Here is a 24,391-nt window from a genome sequence, read left to right on the forward strand (position 1 = left end):
ATGGCAGACACAGCCTCCCTATAGAGAGGAGATAGAGCACCAGGGAGCTGATTTGAAAACGTAGACATTCACTAACCGGAATCAAACTCATAAACATAATTTTCAGCTTGTTGCTGGTTGTTTGTTTTCTCATGATAAAGCACGCAAAGTCCTAATTAGCCCAGCTGGCTTGGGATATGTCGAGTGCCTGGTTTTACATGCTTCTCCTCAGGTAGGCCCTTACCTCTCTTTGTATGTCTGTTTGTTTCAGTTGATGGCTGCATACACAAAGCGGCTGGGTCCTGTCTGTATGACGAGTGTCACTCGCTAAATGGCTGTGAAACCGGCAAAGCCAAGATCACCTGCGGCTATGATCTCCCTGCAAGATGTGAGTATCAGTAATTATTAGCTTTTTCTGTTTGTTTTTGTAATGTGCGCCGAGGTGCCTTCCAGGATAATTCTCTAATTAAAACTGTTGCCATTGAAAGCTACATCACCTGACAGTGAACATTAAGAATTAGCGTTAAGTGCACTTTCCAGCATTAATCTGTAAAGTTTTTAATAAAACAGCTCATTTCTTTTCCAACACAAGGCTTCTGAACCAGCTGGCAGATTGCTCTTACTTTGCAATATTGCCAAAAAAATCATTTGTAGGGATAAAAAAAAATACTTTTTTGTCTTTTGATTGCTTTTAGACTTAAATAATTTTGTCATTTACATGTATATGTGTATTATATTTCAACCTGAGGCCATTGCTCCTGTCATTTTTGGATAAAGATGATCGCTTTTGCAAACTAAACACAAGCACACATGGCCCCACATGTCTTATATACACGCTTGTATGCTCTCATATAATGACTGAGGTCATTAGTGCCAAAAACAGAGTGGGACGCATTTGATGTTGAACAGAAGAACCTGTGAATCCAAATTACTTAGTTTTTAGAGCTCATTTGTAATAAACAGGGAATTGTTATTTGGAAGATAATTAATATGATTGGTGCTTGCTGTACTGCTGGATGAGAGTGTCGTCTGCACACAAACAAAGACATTAACGAAGCTATTAGTTGCTTAATTTGATTGATTTTTCATCCCTGATTTATTCCGTTAACAGATCACATAAATCTTGCTATCATGAAGATGAACGAATAAACGATTAGAATTTGGACTGCACAGTTTTCCTTTTCCCTCTGTAACGGACATAATGTTTTTTAATCAAGTTAAGAAAGCCAACGTGTGTTTGTCGTAGATATTTCCAAACGAAATTCTTTTCCTAATCGTCCTTAATACACGTGTCTCTTTTCAAACTTTGTCACAAGCTCCTTTCCTTGCAAACTTGAAATGGAAAACATGACAGGAGTGAAGAAATGTCACTTGGTGTAATTCGGTCGAGACAAACGTCCCAGCAGTCCTAACCTAACCCTGAAGGATTTCCGTGAGACAGCCAAGAGAAGACATTGAGGCTCAGATGAAATTAGGTTGTGTTAATACGGTATGTCGTAAAGATGTCAAACAAATGGAGCAGATAAACTGCGAGTCTATCTTGTGGGCAGCAAGTTTAAGTGTCTGCAGATCCAAAGCAGGGTGCACCGTGACAATTTAATAACCTGCAATGTCACCTGGGAGCAATCACGCTGCCATTGGGTACTGTTATTGTAATTATCTCGGGGCAAAACACCTTCTCTACGCTGATAACTCGTTATAGATTGTGTAGTTCTTTACCAGGAACAGCCGGTTCGTTTTTGAATGTGATGTTATTTTATATTAAAGCATCTTTACTCCGAGCCGGTATCATCTTCTAGCTCTGATCACTGTCATAATAGCGTCGTCTCTCGTCTGCTCTCGGGGACTGACAGTTGCTTTACTCTTCTTTGTGAGCTCAACTTTGACAAGTCTAAAGTCTATCCACACTTTGGATTTTATTCTTTTTTTTTTTTTTTGCATTAATTTCTGTCTCTGACTTATTTGTTCCACCTCCACACACATTATGAAGCTGCCGTGACTGCAAACAACATCTTTTCACTGTACAAAATCTCAAATAATAGTCTGTCCACCCACTCACCACAGAACAAAGTAAACAAACACGACAGCAGACAATTTTCTCATTTTTGAATTTCCCTAAATTCAGGGATGTCACATGTAGGCGTATCAATAAAAGGGCAAAAGCTTGCAGTGAAATAGCAGAATATATTTTTCATTAATTGAAAATTAATATGATGTTAATGGCCCTCTGCTGTGGCTAAAGCTGAATACATAAACTGGATAAAATGAGTTTTTAAATGTGTATAATGAACTGAACGTAGCAGATGGATCATCACCATTGATGAGAGAAGTGTCTGTTGACGATGCAAAAGTAGCCCTGTGGTCAGTCTCATGCTTAGAAGCAACTCCCCCCCCCAGAGAACATCTAAGCATAGGCTGCTTCTTTTTATTTTCATTTATACTAATTATAACAAATCTTAATTATATATGTCAGTCTAAATAATGTAGAATACAGCTTGAATTTTGATCTTTATATGGTAAAATCAAACTGAGGAACATGATCCCTGGATTTTAAATAACATAAGGTTGTTTGATACAGATGCCAAAGGAAGAGCAAGCACATACATGAGTGAAAATTCAAGAAATGCATTATAGACGTGTGACAAATGAAGGGAAATCCCAATGTGATGGTCCACCGTGTCTCTCCATTGATCCTACTGAGTCAGCCTATCACATTACTGCACATTACTACCCTAATGCAAGCACAGAGGCTACTTTCAAAAACACAAGGTCAGTTTTTATCAACCAAAGCTGAATAAAATAAATAACTCCATGAAAGTTCATGAAAACAAACAAGAACAGCAGCAGCAAAGGTGCAGAAAATAAAACTTTAGGAACACACAGATAGGAACACAAAAAAACACACACGCAAAACTAGGCACAGATCTGGGCCTCGTGCCAAAATCCAGGTTCAGTAAAACTCACTAGAAATACATTTAACAAAACTCTGATTCAGATTAAGGATACACACATTTAAATCCACTCCATGATTCCTACATTTGAAGCAGGTAACTAACGCACTTATATGGATGTCAACACACGTAGCGAAGCACCTTAATTTGGGTGTGCCTAATATCAAGTAAACGGTGTCTTATCTGTTTCTCCATATTTTTATCTTCAGTTCCTGCCACGTTTCGCCCCTATCACGTTACACCTGAGTAATTAGATTTAAAAATCCAATCTCTGGCCCTATGATAGATTGAGGGGCTGTCCAGGGTGTATGCCGTCTCTTGCCCTGTGACGGCCGCGGTAGTCGCCAGCCTCCCTGCCCATCCTGTTCTTTAAGATAAATTTCATGGCTCACACATGTTCATAATTTTCAGTCCTCTGGATTAAAATGGAGGCTCTGCTCTTTATTTACCCATTGATATAGTGAATCCTGGTTTTGGAGCTCCGCTGATGATGGCTTTCTTTAATTACTGATACACTTTCTTGATCCAGAGTAAAATACTCTGATTTGATCAACTCAAAAACCCAGACTCGAAGGTTTTGGTTGGACTCACACTTTTTTCCTGGAACAGTGCAGAAGTGTGCATTAGAGGCAAAGGTGTGGGAGCTGAGTTAGGGTTCATATCTCATTGTGTTGCCTCTCAAAACCAAACCAACCAAAATTGTTGTTATGTTCACAGCACATGTTGTTTGCCACATATTGATTTCTGTAGCTGCAAAGACATTTAAGCTGTCAAACAACACTGCGGTGTCTGGATTTAATTTGTGAGACAGATATCATATGAACCAACCTGTTATTGAACTAACAAGTGAACACATATTTTATTTTACATTGTTAGCATTTTCACTATGTAGTAACTCCATACTGTATCAACAAGCGAAAGATCCCCAGTTCAATCCCCGGAGGAGACATAAATCCTTTGAGGTTGCGACCCGAAGGGCATCCGGCCTACAAGCTCTGCCAAATCAAACATGCTGTGCTGCGGTGACCCCTTGTGAATGAGCGAGCAGCCAAAAGCAGCTTTAGTAATTTCAGCATAAATTAAACTTTTTCATTTTTAAATTGTCAACAACAAAATATAATTTTTGTGTTTCACTGCATGCAAAACCGCTTCTGCTGACGCATATCTGCAGATGGTGGCTCCACGGCTCTTCCAAAGTGAGAAGAACAGATGGATTATTTAGCGTTTACATCTTGGCAAAGCACAATATTTCCAGCGTGGGCATTCTCTTTCTAGTTTTTCCTGAACATTAGTCGGCTTCTCACAATTTTCTATAAACATATAAATCTCTTAGAGGATTGCAGCCTTCTTTGGGGACTCCCCTCTCTGGAATCTATTCCACTGGATGTAATTAGACAGTCTAAACATACAATGCGAAGAACCAACTGTATATTTCTTTGCTTTTAATTAGGTTTGCAGGGATTTAGGCTTGGGTTGGCATTCTGTGTCCAGAAGTCGTTTAATGACTTTGCCAACAATGCATAGAAAGCCATTCATCACGCCATGTGCTCGGCTGTTTCTCTTGAAATTATAGCATTTGCAGAGTCTTAAGTGTTATTTAAAAATATCAGCCAAGGTGTATCATTTTTCAGGAGAAAAAGAAAAGAAGATTAGACTGGTCAATTTTGTTGTTTTTGTAAGAAATTGAGAAATGACAATTTAAACCTAACACTCGAAGTCACTGGTAAAGCAATAAAATGCTTCCTTGTGTCCCGGAAAACTACTTAGTGCCCATGGGGAGAAAAGAAGTAGATCTGAAATCAGAGTTGTCCTTGTTTGGAGATTTGATGTGCCGAGGCAATGGAAAATGACCGGGCTAACCTATCCCATATCAGCCTTTTTTCCCCCCCTCAAGACAAGAAAATTGCTCTCCATTACATCCTTCTAAGCAGTTCAGACTGTGAATCCCAGTGGCAAATGAGCCTTTCCTTTAAGAAGGCCAAGCACATGTGGGACTTATTATTATGGGGCTGGCTCAAGATTATTTATCAATGACAGTAATTACCCACCTACCATAGCGGAAAGACTCCAACAAAAGAAAACTGTCTATTACATCAATCTGACAAGGAAATTGTCTGTTTGACCTCATGTTAGACAAGTTACTCATCCGTCCGCAGATTAATGATCAAACGAAAATACAATGTCAAGTGTAACCAGCTATGTCTCATATTTACGACTTTCCTACTGGAAGCTGAGTTTCAACACTGTGCAGTTATTCCATTAGTTAGCATTTACGTTAAAATGTGCACCATGCACCACTTCAGTTGCTCTTCTCTGCCCGGTTAAAGTTGTACTCGACGTACCTATCTTAAGATTTTATAGCTTCGTTTGAAATATATCCATATGCAAAGCATTTTTTTAATGTCACTGTTACAACTTTGTCTCATATCAAGATCAACTTTATTGCTAAAACTTAAACACATTTATTAGCTTTTCCTTAAATCCTTCAAGTTCTACAAATGGTCCAAGTAGTCTGGAACAACACTGTTAAATAAAGCCTTTATTGGCCTTCTACAGCCATGTGAACATGAATGTTTACACAGGACTCTGTGTAGGCTGCTGAAAATTAAGCACTCTTATTGCCTCCATAGGAATTAAGAGGTGCATCCAGGTGCTGCTTATCAAATGCAGTTGATTAAGTGATCAACAGTAAGTGGGAGCACCTCTATAAAATAGAAGCTTGGGCTGTTTGTTGGTGTGGAGCATTCAGGTGTTTGTTAACACGAATGCCACAATCATCTCAGGAGTCTACACCCCAGCAAACTATGCAATGCAAAAAACAGGAGCTGCATCTCAGGCTCCTCAGGCCTCGTTTAGCATGTTCAATGCTGACATGCTAGTACAGTTAGAAAAAGACTGAACAAGTTTGGCTTTTTTGCCAGAGCACAGTCTCTTCACTCTGAAAATAACTGTCTTTGGTTTGCAAAGTTTTGAATCAGCATCCGAACAAAACACAAGATTTTTGGAACAATGTGCTTTGGACAGAATGGAGACGTCGGACCGTAATGCACTGCATCGCATTTGGTGAAAACAAGCCCAGCATAACAGCACAAACAACCTCACAGCACAAACAAACTCATAGCAACTGTCAGTACAGTGGTGGAGGGGTGATGATTTGGACATGTTTTATAGTTCCAGGACCTGGGCACATTGCAGTCACTGCGTCAACCAACAAAATAAACACCTAAATATGTAATAATAAGTAATAGCTAGCACCTAAAGTGTGCAACAGGACAATGATCCCAACATACCAGCAAATCTTTAACTGAATGGCTGAAAAGGAGAAGAGTCAAGGTCAAATGCTGAGGTGAGACCACAAAAATAGCTGTGCATGAAGAATCCCTGCAAACCCCAATGAACTGAAGTTATTTCTGCTAAAGGTGGTGCAAAACTAAGCTATTGAATCATGGCATGTACTTAATTTTTACAGGACTGCACAGAGACCTGTGAAACCTTTTTTACATGACTGTATATGTTACAAACTTAGTGTTTTACCCTTTAATGAAAAATCATCATCATTATTATAAAAAAACATAAATATAGCGCACTTATTCCAAATTACTACGACTCACAGAGCAGGCAAACGTCTGAAAAGCCAAATTGGAATAATCCTTTAAGTAAAATATAACTCGCTTAATGGTAATAATCTGCATTTATCTGGTGCTGTTACGGTAATTTAAATGTGTGACAGTTTGTAGGATGATATGCAGCGGCTGAACTCGACAATGGAGATGTCTGAATCTTATCATTATTATGGTGGTCCACTAGTCCACTCTAATAACGTTTAGCAAAGACCTCGTGGGTTAATCAGCACTTGCACATTTCAGTCCTAGCTGTCACAGTAGACCTAGAAAGTATTTAGGGTTCAAACTAGAGGTCTGCTTGAGAAAGTTAATGTCCCAGAGGAACTTTTAGATAGAGGTTGGATGTTTTCATTCTCCAGTTTCATCTGAAATCTTTTACCCAGTTTTGTTTTTCTCCCTAGGGCTACTTTAGATTGACAGTTCAAAACATTTGCACTGTTTATTGTTTTGCCTCCCCCCCCCCACCCCCCCACCCCCCGAATCCATTATTCCTTGAGCTCTAAGTATATGCTTTAAATAATAAATCATATTTGGATCCAAGAAAGATGGGCCAAGATTTAGTTTTATCGTCTTTCTGTCATAACAGTGGCCTCTTTCGACTTTAATCTTTAATTATTTGTGAACATGTTTTTATTGAGCTTCTTTGTTACATGAATGCAACAGTGCTGTATTCATTTATTTGTATATCTAAAACGTCTGTAGTCTCATTGAGCAAAGAACATGTTCAGTCCGCTATTTCACAAACTCTTTAAAAGAAACGGTGATCATTGAAATTCATATGACGTTTGTATTCACTCTACATTATCAGTGGTAAGGTTTTAGATTTCAGCCTTTGGAGTATTGCCTCTAGCCATCCCGCTCTGATAGTGTGGAGACACAACCTTATCCATGCAGCACTGAGATCCTGGCAAACCTTTGATTACCCTCTTATCTAAAACTAGATGCTAACTGTTCTTGACACACTCAGCTGACGCTGAGTGTGCTGACTTTGCAGTTCTCCAGTTCGCACTCAGGCTTTGCTTGAACAACATCACTTCATTCATGTATTTTTTTTTCATACTGCTACCACATGAGCCTCCTGGCATCCTGTGTCCACTGAAACCATACTGTGGTTTTAGCTTCTCAGTGTGTGTTACTAAGATCTAAGAGCTTTAAAAATATCAGAGCTCTCTACCCTTCTGTTTTCACATGACATTGTAGTTTGGCAGCATCTGGCAGACAGAGCGACTAGATCTAAAGGATGTTATTTCTGTATCTGTCTCACTTACCACCATGACTTAACCGCTAAGTAGAAAATCATTATATTTATAAAATAAGTGTCCATACAATCATGTATATTTTATGTGTCTACAAATTGATCATTTATATATATTATTATGTTATTATTTTGTAGCCTTCTGAACTGTAACAGTAGCTGAAAAAGGTGGAAGGTTATCAGTGTAATCACTCTAGGTCCAGTGCGACCTGGAAATCTGAAGGAGGGCATAAATTTTGGACTTTTAACTGTATTTTTATACGTTTTACAGCTTTTCCTACTGATAAAGTCCTCGCCCATGGCTGTTCCTCCTGCAAAGTAATAAATAAACATTTAAATGACCAAAATCTCTTTCACTATCTACTAAAAAAAATTTCTGTGAATTAACAAAGAATTTGTTGTATTATTACAAAACATTTTCTGTAATTTTACACATCTCTTTTTTATAATTTAACTCCAAAGAGTCGCTCACCACATCAGCATTTCTCTATCGTCTAGAAAAAGAGACGTACTGTTGGAATTCTTTTTTTCATATATAAAGATATCTGAGTATTTTAATGTGTAGTTAAACTTATTTACACTGACAGAAAGGGGAGTTTCACTGATCGGGCCTACTTAAGGTCAAAGTGGGCTGAATGTTGCCCAGATGTAAAATGAGTTTGACATCCCTGCTCTCGGTAATTCTCGTCTACAACAAATCTCATAGCAAGTGATGTATTAAAGATTGAATATTTGCCATGTTGCTCTGGTTTATTTTCGTAAAATATTTAAATGCCAAGAACTGATTCTAGTTTCCAGTTAAAACTCTTTAGACGTAATACCTATTGAACTAAACCATCAAAGTCTTTTTTTTTGATAATCCCGTTTCTTTCCCGTTCTGTGGAAAAATCGGTCTAATGACGAAAACTGCTCACTTTAATTGGACGACAACACAAAACATGGACAAAATGACCAAACGCTGTGATGGTGGGTTCAAAAGTTTGTTTCAGCATCAGTGTGTGGAAACGGCGCTATTGCTGCGAGCTCTGGTGGAACTTACAGGACCGCAGTTAGACGAAGCACCTTTGGGAGATGCACCCTAGTTCGTTTCACCTCCTTCTTTATCTTCTGCTCTCTCTCAGTACAAAATGGGAGTCTCTGGTGTATACTGTAACTGCACCTGTGCTAACAATACTAATCACACGTCTGTGATAAATTTTTCTCCGTAATAGCATGAGGAATCTTTCCCATGCCCTATTTAATCTGGGAGACCAGGCCGTCTGTTTCGTCTCTTTCCACTCAGCAAACACAGATAAATCACAACAAAGTACTCGCTATTAGTAAGTGGCATATATAGCTCATTTTGACACATTCGGAGGACCATTGGACAGCCCATAATTTGCTAATCTGGATGCAACCTGTTTACAAGAAAGATTTCATCATATATAGTAGCTCTGTCGGCCAAGGTTTCGCTTCAGGTGTGATCAGCAGTGATTGAAAGGTTAAATCAACTATGTAGGAAGAGGTTGTCGTTTTTTCTTGCTTGATTATTTTAGGAATGTTAAAAACATGTTAGGTTGATTGGATTTTTAACAATAACATATTATTTAGGCATTCAGTGTCCGCCCACTCTTTTGAAGCCAAAGTATAAATATAACAGATAGAGACATTTTATTGCAAAAGCAGTTAGTAAGCAATTTCCTGGCCTCCCTTTTCACAAATGAAATGGCTAATGGCTTTATCTCTTCATAATGCATCAAACAGAAGTGGTGAGACTGCTACAAGGTGTTTCTTTTTCTCATTTTGAATTCAAGTGTGGAGTTAAAGAAATCCTTTGTTGCAGCAGATAAATTAGCGGGGGTTAAATCAACCCTGGTGGCCATCGCAGTCCCAGCCACACGCACACAGTGCTAAGTCAACGTCTTCTCTGCTGCGCACTGTTAGCGCTCACATCATAAATGTCACTTCATCTCTTCACCCACACTCCATTTACCAGGCGGGATCTGCCACGGACTTTCTCAGACAGTCTTGATTGTTTTAATGTTTTTGTCTGGTAGCTCGGTCGCTCGGCCTGCCGGTCGTTGTTTAGTTTTAAATATAAAAGCTGAACTTTTTGTTGTAATAGTGGCTGAAGTGATTACAATCTTTAGTCTGAATAAAGGAAGGCATTAAATCAAGGAAAGGTGAGAAACTCTTAAAAAAAAGTAATAAACCTTTGTAAAAGAAAAAAGAAAAGAAAAGAAAAAATGGCCAGACCTTGCTGCTGGGATGAAATTTTAAGCTGTTTGTGATTATACACTCTAGATTTCCAAGATGAATTAATGATAGAATTAACTGAGTATGAAAAGGAAAATAGTATATCAAGGAGAGGCCTTTTTTGTATTATTTATGAGACAAAAACTGCTTCTCCACACTAATCATCTCACTCTTTAGCTCAAAGAACAGAATAAAACTAAATTCACTCTATCTGTGAAGTCTCACATACTCTTCTGTGTCGCTCTCCTTTCAGATATTTGGGTTTCCTTTGTTGGCTGGCCTGTCAGTCTTCCAGGCCTCTTGAGAACCGGAGTAATTTGGTAATTTTGCCTAAACGGCGATACTGTAATTATGTGGCATCAGCTGCCTAGCTGTCAGTGAGACGGCCAACGGTCATTCATCACCGGGAAACTAGAAGTGTGTGTGTGTGTCTCTTTGTGTGTTTGGTTGGTGGTGGGCTGGTCGTGACTGATCGGGTAAACACGAGCAGTCAGAAAGTGCGGTGGTCTCTCACAAAAATGGCTGAAAATAGGAGGTGAGAGGCCTTTGGAGTAATGGGGTGCAGGAGTAGCTGCAGCCTGTGTGGTAGACTGGTTGTTTGACTGATGGGGTGGGGGTGGGAGGTGGTAGTGGCAGCGGTTGTTTTCTGGAGGAGGGGGTGAAATCAAGGCGTGCCCGAGCCCCAGGATGACAGTGATGCGTCAGGAGGGGGTGGGTTGGTGGCGGCGGGAGGGGGCTTGTGGGTGGCAGATGAAGTGGGACCAGTGGAGGGTCAGGTTTGAAGTGGAATGTGGCAGCAGTTCTAATGCAGTACTGCCGTCCTATCACACACAGCTCCCATCTGTCCGTGAGTGAGCCAGGCTTAATGAAGGCTGTCGTTACAAAGGGCTCATCACCCAGCGGTGGCACATTTACACATACAGAGAAAACCATCACTGGTGAAGTGTTGCAGCTGCCAAAATCTGTTGTATTTTTTAGCATTTTGTTTTAATGTAGAGTCTATTTTTTTCATACCACAGTAGCAGGGATGGTTCTAGCTAATACTATTTCTTTAGCAATGATAATATTAGAATTCCTATACAGGGCAGATCACATGTGTAGCACCGCCTCATATCATTCCTTATACAGTGGGGCAAAAAAGTATTTAGTCAGCCACCGATTGTGCAAGTTCCCCCACTTAAAATGATGACAGAGGTCAGTAATTTGCACCAGAGGTACACTTCAACTGTGAGAGACAGAATGTGGAAAAAAAAATCCATGAATCCACATGGTAGGATTTGTAAAGAATTTATTCGTAAATCAGGGTGGAAAATAAGTATTTGGTCAATAACAAAAATACAACTCAATACTTTGTAACATAACCTTTGTTGGCAATAACAGAGGTCAAACGTTTACTATAGGTCTTTATCAGGTTTGCACACACAGTAGCTGGTATTTTGGCCCATTCTTCCATGCAGATCTTCTCGAGAGCAGTGATGTTTTGGGGCTGTCGCCGAGCAACACGGACTTTCAACTCCCGCCACAGATTTTCTATGGGGTTGAGGTCTGGAGACTGGCTAGGCCACTCCAGGACTTTCAAATGCTTCTTACGGAGCCACTCCTTTGTTGCCCGGGCGGTGTGTTTTGGATCATTGTCATGTTGGAAGACCCAGCCTCGTTTCATCTTCAAAGTTCTCACTGATGGAAGGAGGTTTTGGCTCAAAATCTCACGATACATGGCCCCATTCATTCTGTCCTTAACACGGATCAGTCGTCCTGTCCCCTTGGCAGAAAAACAGCCCCATAGCATGATGTTTCCACCCCCATGCTTCACAGTAGGTATGGTGTTCTTGGGATGCAACTCAGTATTCTTCTTCCTCCAAACACGACGAGTTGAGTTTATACCAAAAAGTTCTACTTTGGTTTCATCTGACCACATGACATTCTCCCAATCCTCTGCTGTATCATCCATGTGCTCTCTGGCAAACTTCAGACGGGCCTGGACATGCACTGGCTTCAGCAGCGGAACACGTCTGGCACTGCGGGATTTGATTCCCTGCCGTTGTAGTGTGTTACTGATGGTGACCTTTGTTACTTTGGTCCCAGCTCTCTGCAGGTCATTCACCAGGTCCCCCCGTGTGGTTCTGGGATCTTTGCTCACCGTTCTCATGATCATTTTGACCCCACGGGATGAGATCTTGCGTGGAGCCCCAGATCGAGGGAGATTATCAGTGGTCTTGTATGTCTTCCATTTTCTGATGATTGCTCCCACAGTTGATTTTTTCACACCAAGCTGCTTGCCTATTGTAGATTCACTCTTCCCAGTCTGGTCCAGGTCTACAATACTTTTCCTGGTGTCCTTCGAAAGCTCTTTGGTCTTGGCCATGGCGGAGTTTGGAGTCTGACTGTTTGAGGCTGTGGACAGGTGTCTTTTATACAGATGATGAGTTCAAACAGGTGCCATTCATACAGTGGGGGACAGAAAAGCGTCTTACAGAAGACGTTACAGGTCTGTGAGAGCCAGAGATTTTCCTTGTTTGAGGTGACCAAATACTTATTTTCCACCCTAATTTCCGAATAAATTCTTTACAAATCCTACCATGTGGATTCATGGATTTTTTTTTCACATTCTGTCTCTCACAGTTGAAGTGTACCTCTGGTGCAAATTACTGACCTCTGTCATCATTTTAAGTGGGGGAACTTGCACAATCGGTGGCTGACTAAATACTTTTTTGCCCCACTGTATGTTGGTAATTTAAGCAGTGGCAGTAAAAACATTGTTTTCAATAGCTCTATAGAGCATTATTAAGAATTTGGCCTTGAAGGAAAAGTCAAAGGTCAAATATCACCTATTTTAAATCTTAATACAATACTTTCAATATGTTGACAATACACACCACAGTTGTAAGAATCATAGTTTCTAAGTTTTTTGTCAATTTTCAATAAATCACAATAAATTGTTGAGCTCACCTTGAAGATCTTGGATGAAGTGAGTCAGATTTGAATGGATTGTTAACATGACCCCACTCAGAATTCATTCAAAAGTTTTCGAGCTACAGTTTTTACAGAATGACACGCAGTCATGTAAATGCTAGCAGCAACACAACCTCCCTGGTGGAGGTAATAAAAGTAATAAATGAATAAATAAAAACACATTTAGAAAGTTTTTCTTGTTTTAAACTCTACCTTTAGTCTCTCTTCTTTGAAGACTTACTTTTGGCATGGGAATGCATGAAACGGGTCTTTCTTGTTACTTCCCATACTTGCATCATCAAATAGGGGATTTTGTAGATTACTGCCGCTCCAAATAAAGCGCTCCTTTAAAATCTAAAATAATGACCAATCTGTGTACATATATTGTCAATTTATTGCAATCAGGTAGGGATGATATAAAAAAAATATTTCACCCTAAGTCAAATGACTCTTTTGTGATAAAATAGCTGAGATGTGCGTTTGGGAACTGAAAGAAACAAATGTGGTGCGTGTTTATTTCCCAGCCTGAATAAATGTGGAATACTTGCAAAATGACACATGGTGTCTGGAGTTAGTCTATTCCAGGCTGTCTTTAATAAGTCAAATGTGACAGAAGAAAAAGAGACTGCGCAATTTGACTTTCAAATATATATTTTTACGAAATTTATCAGCCTTTTTATACTCTCAAAAGACTTCCAGGTCTTTCACAAAAAGCTGCCGGAGCATGATGCAATGATACACCCGAAGTTAATATTTTTAAACACTGAAACCCCTCCGCTCCACTAGCTAGCTTGTTTTTATTCAATTTTATTTATATGCTCAGTTCTGAAGATTGACTGTCGTGCTACAACAACAGCATTGTAGTGTTAAGCGGGGCTTCGGGCTTCCTTATGCCACCACCAAGACCAATACAGAGCACTGCCAGTCATTCCTGGGGGACAACAGTGCACAGTTTCGGGTAAAACTCTGCATGTCTCCACCGTTGACAGCGTCGTTGTCACGAGAAGAAAGCAAAGTTTTAATCTGATGGCTTTGTTTACTTCTCATCCAAGACTAAGGATAAAAACTAATTAAGAACAGGGAGTAGCAGACTCCTGTAGTGCCATTTTCACAGCTAATTATGCATGAATACAGCCTGCCTAAATAGTTGCTCCCTAGTCTTTGATGTTCTTTTCACTAAATTGCTATGGTTACTTCCGCTCATTAGGCTTTTAAGATTGTAAATGTTGACAGGTTTTGCCTTCCTTTCTTCATTGTGCATCCCAGTATCTCTCTGCTCAAGATACACAGGCATGGTGACATTGGTATATGCTAAATTTCATTCCTAAATATAATCACGTGTCCTGTATGTATATCCCTGGTTGGCATTCGTGAGTTTAATGCTGTGGATCCAGAACTGCGCTGTGGCCCTTTAAAAACCATTAACCTACCCATAAAAGTACATATGGGTCTCTATAAACTCTAATGGGGACCAATACACTGGAGCCAGTGTGTTCCTTCAGGGGCACCGCTTTGAGAAATACGGAAATGAGACTCCATAAAAAAGGAAAATAAAACTTCCTTTTTGATAACATTATGGGCTGGATTCCTACCTTGGTTTAAGTGCTTTCCCAATCAATATGTTCCCAGGATAGTCAAGTTTGTATACTTGTGTGTAGATTTTATGGCCCAAGGCTGTTTGAATATCAAACTTTTTATACATACATTGTGCTAAAAGATTTTTGGGGGGCATAATTAAGAAATACTCTAATTATTTGGCCTCAGCACTGAAAAATAATCACTTATGCTGCAAGTTCACAATTGAATAAATTAATAAATGTGAGCTATCCCCAATTCCACGTTAAGCTGTTGTTTCTTTTTTAAATATTGCTTATAATAAAGTTTTTTTTAAAAAGCTCATGAGAAGAAATTATACACATAAAGATTAACAGCATTCCAGGGAAAACTCTGAATTTAGTCAAAACAGTTTCTATGTCTGCATCAATTAAGTAAGAAACCAAATACATCAAAGATTTCTTTTGTAACCATTTTAAAATGATCACAGTAGACTTTAAGTTTTTATGACACATATTGGCTCAAGGAAGTGTCGCTGTTGCATCACACTGCTTCCGTTTCCTGGGTTGTTTTAAGGGGCAACGTGAGAAATGGCTCTGTGGCAAGCAGTTTTATGGTGATCACCTTGAGCCAGTCGCTCTGGCCAGGAGACCAGTGAGTGCAATGGATCAGTTGGGAGCCCTCAGTGTGGATTTATGAAAGCGCAGAGCTGGGTAAAAGGATCGCTCACCTGCCTCTGTTTTCTGCACACCAAAAGATGTCAGTGAATAACGTCAGAGAGCTAATCCAAGGTGGCAGTGCTCTGACAGCAGTTCGCAGATGCTTTCTGCCGGTTGCTACTGATCCACAAAAGTTCACTTATCCCAGCACTTCTAGAAACTTTAACATTCCAAACACAACACGTTCAATTTTTTAATTGGGAACAAGCCACTGTCTGGGAAGTGATCTCGCCCAGAAAGTTTGCCATATCCTTTCCAAATAGTTGCACGCACACTGCCTTGCACACATACACACCCGATTCAGCATGTCGCCCAGCACGTGGCAGGGCACCAAAGGGGACCAGGACATGCCTGTAAAGGTCCCCTCCGTGCACGTGGTGGTTAGGTTGGCAGGGCAAAGCAGGGGAGCGTCCGGATCAAGTTTCCCCCTCCTGCTGTCTAATTATTGACCCATCTGGTATTGTCTTTTCAATTGTTTCAATTATGATGGCACTGGTGTTGCTCGGCATCCTGGCGTCAAGGCATGCATAATTCATGTGTAACACCCTGGACTCCACTCAGAGCTGTGGGTTTGAGCTGAATGTCAATACCTCCTCATGCCCCCAGTGGAGCAGAGGGTTGTCTGTATTGACAGCAAGGCCGATAAGGAAAGCCAAAGCAAGTGCTGTGAAAGACACTGGATAGTGATGCTATCACAGAGCATGTAGGTGAAAAGATTTCTTCTGTGTCAGCGAGAGGTAAAGCTGTCTTCACAGCTCGTGTTTACTGTCGCCTAATATGTGGCCTCATTATTGTCACCCCCAGACCTTAGAATCAATAGTGTTCAATTACTCATGAACCAGAGGCCCGGCGTTGTTTACTGGGGAATCAGAGCCGACCAAGGGTTAACTCTCTCATCGGGGATTTGACCAATGCTTCCATCGAGGAAGGGTCCAGAGGCAGGGAAAAAGGTAAAACTCAATCAGGAGGAAAAGGTTCAGGGAGTGTGAGTGTTCATTAAGAGGTGTGAAGATGAAAGAGAGAAGGGGTCACATTTTTTGACACCCCGCTGTAATGGAGGTGCTTCTCGGAGGGCAGTATATGATATCTATAAAATGTGTCATTACTAGATGCCGGTGGCAATTGTTTGCCCACAGATTGGAACTCAGCAGATGATCAAAAGAATCTCATATTGCTCACAGTAACAGGCTTATACACCACTGCGTTTTGACATTACATTCTGTCGTGACACACGAGACGTAGGAAAAATTCATGTTTATGCAGTCTGCATGAGCGCTCAAGAGTACCATCACCATCTGCACTGCTTTTAAAACATTATTTAACAGCTGAGGATTTTAAGGTTATTTTTTTTTCTCCCCCGGTTGAATTGCAGGTTACTTTGCATATCCGTTTGTTATTCCCATCATCATGGTCACGGAAGACTCATTGATTCAGTACTTGTGGACCCATGCGGCTGATTCAGTATTCATACGGTGACCCCTCACAACAACACACCGTCAATTGCAGAGGTGCTCTCATGGACACTGGCCTACTGGTCTTCGGGTCCCTCTCTAGTACCCTTGCAGTCACATCGATGCGTGCGAAATAAGCTGTCAGAGCTGTAACTGGATGGAGATTTAATTCTGCATTTCTAAGGACCCGAACCTGCAAAAACTGAATGATGCCGCTGCCTGTAGGGGAAAACTCCACACTGGGAATTTTAACCTCCCGCACTTCACCAAAGGTTGTTATTTTAAGTGACAAATTAGGAAAAGATTATGCAGTGCCCTGGCTTTAACAGGCACCGGTAGCAGTGAAAATGAAAATGTGTATTTCGTCCTGCGGTTTTTGTTTTTTGTTAAAAGATGCCGCGACTGTCAAAGAAAGAAGAAAAAACTGTTTTTATGTTCATAAAAGGAGTCGACACTAATAATATGGTTATTATGGCTGTGGAATTGCACGTTATTGTGCTCTTTGTCTCAATATCCACAACAAGCAGTTTGACTGTTGAGCCTTTGTGGTTGTCGTTCTACAGTCACGTCAGGGATGAAGAATTAAACCTTTTGCGGCAGCTGTTGGATTGTTGAGGCAGCTTACAGCTCATGAGGCTCAACTTTCAGCAAAATGTTTTACAACATTATATTTCATAGTCCACAAAACACATTTGCTCAATAGATGAGAGGGCCCAGATTGAAACAGCGAAGCGATGAGATGGGTTAGGAACGTGCTTCATCCTTCTATTTTTTTTAATAACTAAAAAGTCTTTGTAGGCAGGACTTCTGACTTCTTTGTAATTATTAAAAAAATGTTACAAAAGAATGGTCATCTTTGATTTGTGTTCATCATGGTTCGTTAGTCTCAAAAAGCCTTGAAAAATGATTTTTAATCATTGTAATTTTCCACATTCCCTCCCTAAAAAAGAACCTCTTTCTTTTCTTTCTATTGTTTTGTGGGAAGTTGAGATCAGAGCTTTCTTTTGGTTCAAACTCGCTTATGTGCGGAAGTTTTGATGTGAGCAAACGCTGATAGGTGTGAATTTTTCAAAATTAAACCCGGCCTGTTTATTCTCTGTCTCAAAAGGTTTGTCGTGTGTGAATTTGAGGCAGCGTGTTGAATTATTTTTTCATTTCCTTGTCTCTGAAAAATTCTGATATTCGGTCTCCAGGCAGGTATTTCGTAGGCACATCATTTCCTCTGCTGTGTGAGCCCTGAGCACATGGAAGAAATGACAGCAAAGCATGATGACGCCTCTTATGAGCAGATCTACCAGTCAAGACTCTAATAAGCTTTACCTCACTAGTTACTCATGGCAAGCCTCCGACACGCCACAGGAAAGCAGAAATAGATAAAACATCGGCACAAGACATCCATTCCTCAACCCGTTGTGCTCGCTCTAGTGGAAACATTATTTTTCTGTTGATGTAGGACACAAAGCCAGGCTGTTGTCACCCTCTCCTGGCATAGCGACACACGCACAGCTGCACACCCCACCCATCTGCTCATCTACCTCCTGCTCCGGGGGCCATCGATCGGATGCTGTCACGCTCCAGGGTGTGGGGGGGCGGGTTGGAGGGGCAGTGTGGGCTTCTTCCTTGGCACAGCATTGCCCTTCCCAGGGAGAGTCGCGGCGCAGCAGGGGGGCTAGGGGAATGGAGGTTGCAGTGGGAAGGGGAGCGTGGTGGCGGGTTGTGTGGCGAGCAGCTGCTTTCCTATGGATCACTTCATTAATATCCCAGGGCAGAAATTTGAGGGGCTGCTGCAGACTAATTAGCCTTGTCTGACCCTCACATTTCAGAGAGGTCGCTCCTTTCCAGTTTTGTGCAGAAGCAATCCACAGCCAAGTAACACCCCCACCCCACCACCCCTGCTGTCTACCCAACACCCATTCACCGTCACTGTCGGTTTTATTTTACAAATACAGAGCAGAAGTAGAGAAGTCTTGTCTGCCTTACAAGTCTTGCAACTTGTTGGAATTAAAAAAGGGATTTTTTTTAAGCCTCCCGTCTCATGATGAATCGTCACCCAATCTTATCATGCTGTTAATCTGCCCCATGTTATTTCTTACCTGTCTTTGTCCATCACTGGGAGTATGTTTGCGTAATGAGCAGTGTCTGTGACTCCCAGTGGGCCCAGGGACAGTGTAGCACAATGGGGGCAGTGTGTGCCTTTGGTACCCTGAGACAAGAAGCCATCCCTCATTAGTATCATCTGTTTTCCCAGATGGCAGGGTCAGGGTAATAGTGAAGCCTGATGAAAGGACTCGTCCTGCAAGGGTGACACTCATTCTGCTGCACAACACTCACTGTGGTTCCCAAAGTTGCCCGCTCTCACAGGTGATGCCGGGGATTTAGTGGGATTCACAGTCAGAGAGAGCTGAAGTTCATGTTTTCAGTCTCGCTATACAAGCTTGTACCCGTGCTGCAACCTGATGAGTTTAACAAAGAGATACAAAGAAGAGGAGACATGTTATCTCAAGAAGGTGGAATTTCAACTTGTTGCTCAAAGAATGAACAAAAAAAGAATGTGAAAATGGGAAAGTAATTACTTTGACACTTGCGAATCTCGAACACAACTTTACTTCTCACCTAAAATATTTCCATGCGGCGGGTTTTAATGATTTTTCAGCGACTCATTAGAGTAGAGCCCGAGTCCGAGAGAAACGCCGTAAGCCTTATGTCACGGCTCAAACACTGCGAGGGGATCGCTGCCATGGCTTGCGAGGCAGCGTCAGCTTTCGCGAGAAGGAAAAGATAATGAGTGCTTTTACTTTTACCTTGAAAACTCACCAAACGGCGCTTATACCAATTAAGAGCATGGTTTTCACTGGAGTGGCCATTATCAAATCTGACCTTCCAATTATTTTTCTCATTTTTCTCCTGATTCTGTCACCCTAGTGTGTCTGGTCAGCCCTCAGAGCCCCAGAGGATAGACAAGGAATAGATAATGGTTCTCTGAGCTCAAATCCAAAAACTTGAGACGCAGAGACACTGCTGCTAAAGTGCTACTATCCCTCTGTTTCATCTTTATTTTCTACTATTTGTAACATGTACTTTGCCCATCTTTTGGCACAGTTTGTTCTTGAATATGTTGATGTGCCTTTTTTGTCCCTTTCTATTATTTTTTCTTGTATGTTCAACTCGAGAATTACTTTAATTAAGCTGAATTTATATGGAATAAAATATACAGCCCTACATTATATTATAAACTGATATTTATGTTTAAGGATGTAAAGAGTTTAATCTGTTTTGGACTGAAGTAGGATGTGTTGGTGGAATCAGGTGCAGATGGTTAATAGCCATGTTGTGATGTTTGCCAGTGTAGCTCTTTGTTCCCTCTTCACATTATTGTTTCATGATTGGTGGCAGTCTGCTCTTTACTACCAATTTTTTGCTTTTTGGCAATCATAGCTACTGGCCCAAGTGTTACTTTTTACTAGGACACTGGAGAATCTGTGGGAGATGATGTCTTTTTATTATATTTTCTTGATTTGCTTGGATTTATTAATTTGTTCCTCTCACTCTGGCACAGGATGTCCAGAAGAGTTTCTTTTGATATTTTGGTTTTTGTAGAGAAGGTAGACCGGAGACCGTCACAGAGTTTTACCTCCCTGTTTTCTATCTGTTGGGTTTTGATTTGTGATTGGCTGGAATCAAGATGTGCTTTGAGATCTTTCTAAATAATTGCAGGATTATTTATTTCACCAAAAACATGCTTGCACACAGTTCTCCAACAGGCTGGCGGCATGTAGATCACATGCTGATTAGCTGAGAGTTTAGGTTGAATAGAAGAAGAAACTACCACAGTAGATTTTAGCACAAAGAAGTGCAAAACAGCTAAAGGGCCAGCAACTGCATAAACATGAAAAAAAAAAGTGCCCTACTTTTTCATTTCACATATTTTTGTCCACGCAAGTAACAGGATGCAGCTATAACATGTAGACACGGGCCTGCAAAGCCATGTGTAGCATCAACACAGTAACATGCTGGAGCCTTTAGTGCGCTTATCTGATCGTGTGATGGGGACGGTTGCAGAACAGCTGTAGCACAGTCAGTAATGTGTCACTGGATACTCCTTCTGAGCCCCCTTTTCTCACCACAGAAACACACACACACTCACACACACACACGAACACAGATGGAATAATGAACATGGCTTCGGTTGCTTGTAAAGAAGATAAAGCTGTTTTGTAGTAGGCAGGTTAGGCAGGAAACAGTGTTTCTGTTACTTCCCATTATTTCTTCTGTTACTTTGTAATATGCATTTTAATTAAAGCACTGATTGTAGCAGGATGCCTGTTATAGCACGTATTATTTTCTCCTTATCAAATCTGCCAGTCATCTAATAACGTCCACTTATTTATTCATTTATACTTTTCATTTTCAGAGATTTAATATTAATTTATTACGAAACTGTAGAATTATGTTAACGTCCGGTCTTTTTGACCAGATTGTAAAATCAGCCACTCAGATGATTACTCATTTTATAAGGCCAGGGATGGAATAGAAGCAATGCACCTTGCTTTTAATCTGTGGATGTGTGGGTTGATATATAATAACATTAATTTAGAATGAGAGGAATTAATGATTGGTGCTATGGCAGACTGACATTACATTAGAATAAATGTTATTCAGAGCACATTTCAATGCAAAAGTCTACGTGATTATATATCAAAAATGGCTGGTTGTCGTTCAAGGGCTTCAATTAAAACCAATCACAAAGACTTTACAAGAATCTACGCGAACCACCCTGACTGAATCACAAAACTTTTTAACAGGTTTCTCACTCAGCTTCGTGAAATAAATGGTTAATTTGAACCTGGAAGAAGACGTGACCTCTGGCTGTATTTCTTTGCTTCGGAGGTCTTCTCAAATCCCGCTACAAGAGAAGACATTGTTCCATTCATCATCCCTGGAGCATTGTTTCTGTCGGGCGGCAAGTAATGACTTGATTAGCATTTTCATCAGACTGGTGGAGACAACCTGGAATCAGATGCATAAAACTGAGATTATGTGAAACAATACACAGTAATTAGGAAGATGGGAAGAATGAAACAAAAACAGCTCTTGAATGGGGTTTGGAAAAAATTAAAATGTAGCTATCACTTGCAACATTGTAGACAGACAGTATGAGTAAAGCTTCTCTAAATAAATCTTCATCATGGCTTAATGTCACTGAGCATTTATAAGATCTGCAAAACAAAATGGTAAATATATGTTGCACTGTTTGATTTCTAAACTTTGAAATCGTCTGTAGTCTCACTTAAACCGTATAAAAGCAGCAAATATTGCTCAGAGTGGCTTTTTCACACGCTTTTAAAACCTATGCTTGTGTCAGTCATAATCCTTCTTTAGATATCCCCTCATATTCAGAGTGTTCTTACTCGACATAATTTATTATTATCTTTTTGAGCAATACTAGTGGTCTGTGACAGGAAACCTGAACAGAGTCGGGGATCCAGTCAATATATGTCAATACTCTCGAATAAGAAGATACTACAGCAATTACAGCACAATGGCTAAGTTCGCTGAAAAGGAATAAGGCAGCAGCTGGTGCGCCCGCGGTTCTCGTTGTGGTGTGTGGGATGAGGAGGAGATCAAATGAAAAGATCTGAGGGTGTTTCCAGACGTGTTTGCATGAAAAAGTTCCTAAAGGTATTTGTATTGATTTCCTTCAAAGTAAACAGTGGTCTCATTGTGTGTGGCTACACAGTGATTAAGGGAGAGCAGAGAAATTTAGGATGTGCTGTTTGGGTTCTTTTTTTTAATATCTGGGTATCTGATTATAGTGTCTCGTCTGCCACTTGCACTGCCATTGGACTTCACTGTTTCCTCAGCATATCTCCACTAGAACATGTAGCACACTTGTTTGTATTAAATATACCGCTTAGTGGTAAAGATCTGTTAGCAAACAAAAAAGTTGCAATGCTGTGTAAAATTGCACTCATTGAAATACATGAAAATTCAAACTTTCAGTCCTGGACTGTAGAGGTGAGAATCACCATACATCCTACGATACGATATTATCACAATACTTAACGCATGATACGATATTATTGCAATTTTTTAAAAATATTTTGCGATATTCAGATTCTGTACATAAAGGTAAACTTTATCAATATTCATTTTATCTAATATCAAAGTCTCACACTCAGTCTTTCTCTCATTTCAGTCAGTTTTATTGTTGACAAACTGAACGGTTTGTATTACAGTCTAGTCCAACTTAACTGAATGCAACCATCTGGTACAATTATTAACTATTAACTATATATAACTATATTAACTATTCTAAACTATGCAATTTGTGAAAACTATGCAGCCCCTTCAGCAACTGAAGAAAGTAAATTAAAACAAAATATAATTTTACTTTAAATAAAAACGTTTTAAACTTAATTAAAATAAAACATGTCTTAAATTAAAATAAGTAAACTGTCATGTTTATTGCTGCCATAAAAAAAGTTAAACACATTTGGACAGTGAAGGAATGTCAGGATTCTTGCTCAGAAAAAGGATCAACATGCTCTGAAGTCAGAGGAAAACTTTTCCACAAAAACTTTTTTGTAACAAAATATCGATTTCTGCTGTCCCCGTATCGATGCATTATTAGCAAACAAAATATCACGATACTACACAGTATAGATTTTTTCCCCCACCCCTACTGGACTGTGACTTTGAGACGTTTTTTTAACTTGTGTGACTTTTTTCAAAATGTTTCCTTTTTGTACTGCAAATTGAAGTCAGTGAAGTTACAGTATACGCTTCATTGACCATTTAAGGTATACATGTTTCCTTAAAAATGTGTATATGCTAACCATAAGGAAAACACATGAATTTAAAGGATGGTTTATTCAGAAACATTTTTCTTGATTCACACTGTCAGTTTTCGTAAGTGTCATGACTAGCCCTGTCTAGTCAAGATGTCAAATAAGGGTTATTCTGTTCTATGGCATGGCACTTGATGGGCTGGCTTTCATAAAAGAGCTGAGTAGACAGCTGCAAAAGAAAAGTGAGTACATTTTTTTAGTCAATATTGAGCCAAATGTGAAGGAAAACAGTAACAGTGAAGTGCAGATCTGCTAAAAATAAAATATATACTGAAAGACAAACTGTAAATATGTAACAAGAAGTGAAAAAACATCAATATAACTACTGGTGGTAAGGCAAGGCAAGTTTATTTGTATAGCACAATTCAACAACAAGGTGATTCAAAGTGCTTTACAGAGACATTAGAAACAAGAACAAATAAAAAGCATGATTTAAAATTGAATAAAACAAGCAAATAAACTAACTAACTAATTAACAAACAAACAAACAAACAAACAAACAAACAAACAAACAAACAACAGTATATAAAATCAAAACAGATAAAATCAGAACAGTAGATAAAATCAGTAGTTAAATGTAAGTTTTGAAATTTAAGCTTAAAGTGTGGATTTGGTGCTTTATTCAAATGCAGCTGAGAACAGGTGAGTCTTCAACCTGTAGCCTTTATTTTATTTTTTATGTCGAATTCAATCAAAACTAAATAAATTAAAAATATTGAATTATTAAATTCATTTTAGCAGTAACATATTTCACTATTTCTAGCCTGAAAATGGGTTACTCACTGAATCACTATATATACAACTATACGCTACTATCCAGTATA

At 39.8% G+C, this 24,391-nt stretch overlaps 1 protein-coding gene across 3 annotated transcripts in view; it reads left to right on the forward strand.

Moving 5' to 3' along the window:
• Positions 1-24,391, forward strand: part of macrod2 (mono-ADP ribosylhydrolase 2) — a 424,305-nt gene that overhangs the window by 177,429 nt on the left and 222,485 nt on the right. For all 3 annotated transcript variants that reach the window (XM_080868694.1, XM_080868695.1, XM_080868696.1), the window contains one exon: positions 251-367. In XM_080868694.1, coding sequence (XP_080724820.1) covers positions 251-367 — 117 coding nt within the window. The remainder of the gene's footprint in view (positions 1-250; positions 368-24,391) is intronic.

This window comes from Rhamphochromis sp. 'chilingali' (assembly GCF_963969265.1).
Source record: "Rhamphochromis sp. 'chilingali' genome assembly, chromosome: 20".
In the NCBI taxonomy this organism is placed as follows: Eukaryota; Metazoa; Chordata; class Actinopteri; order Cichliformes; family Cichlidae; genus Rhamphochromis; species Rhamphochromis sp. 'chilingali'.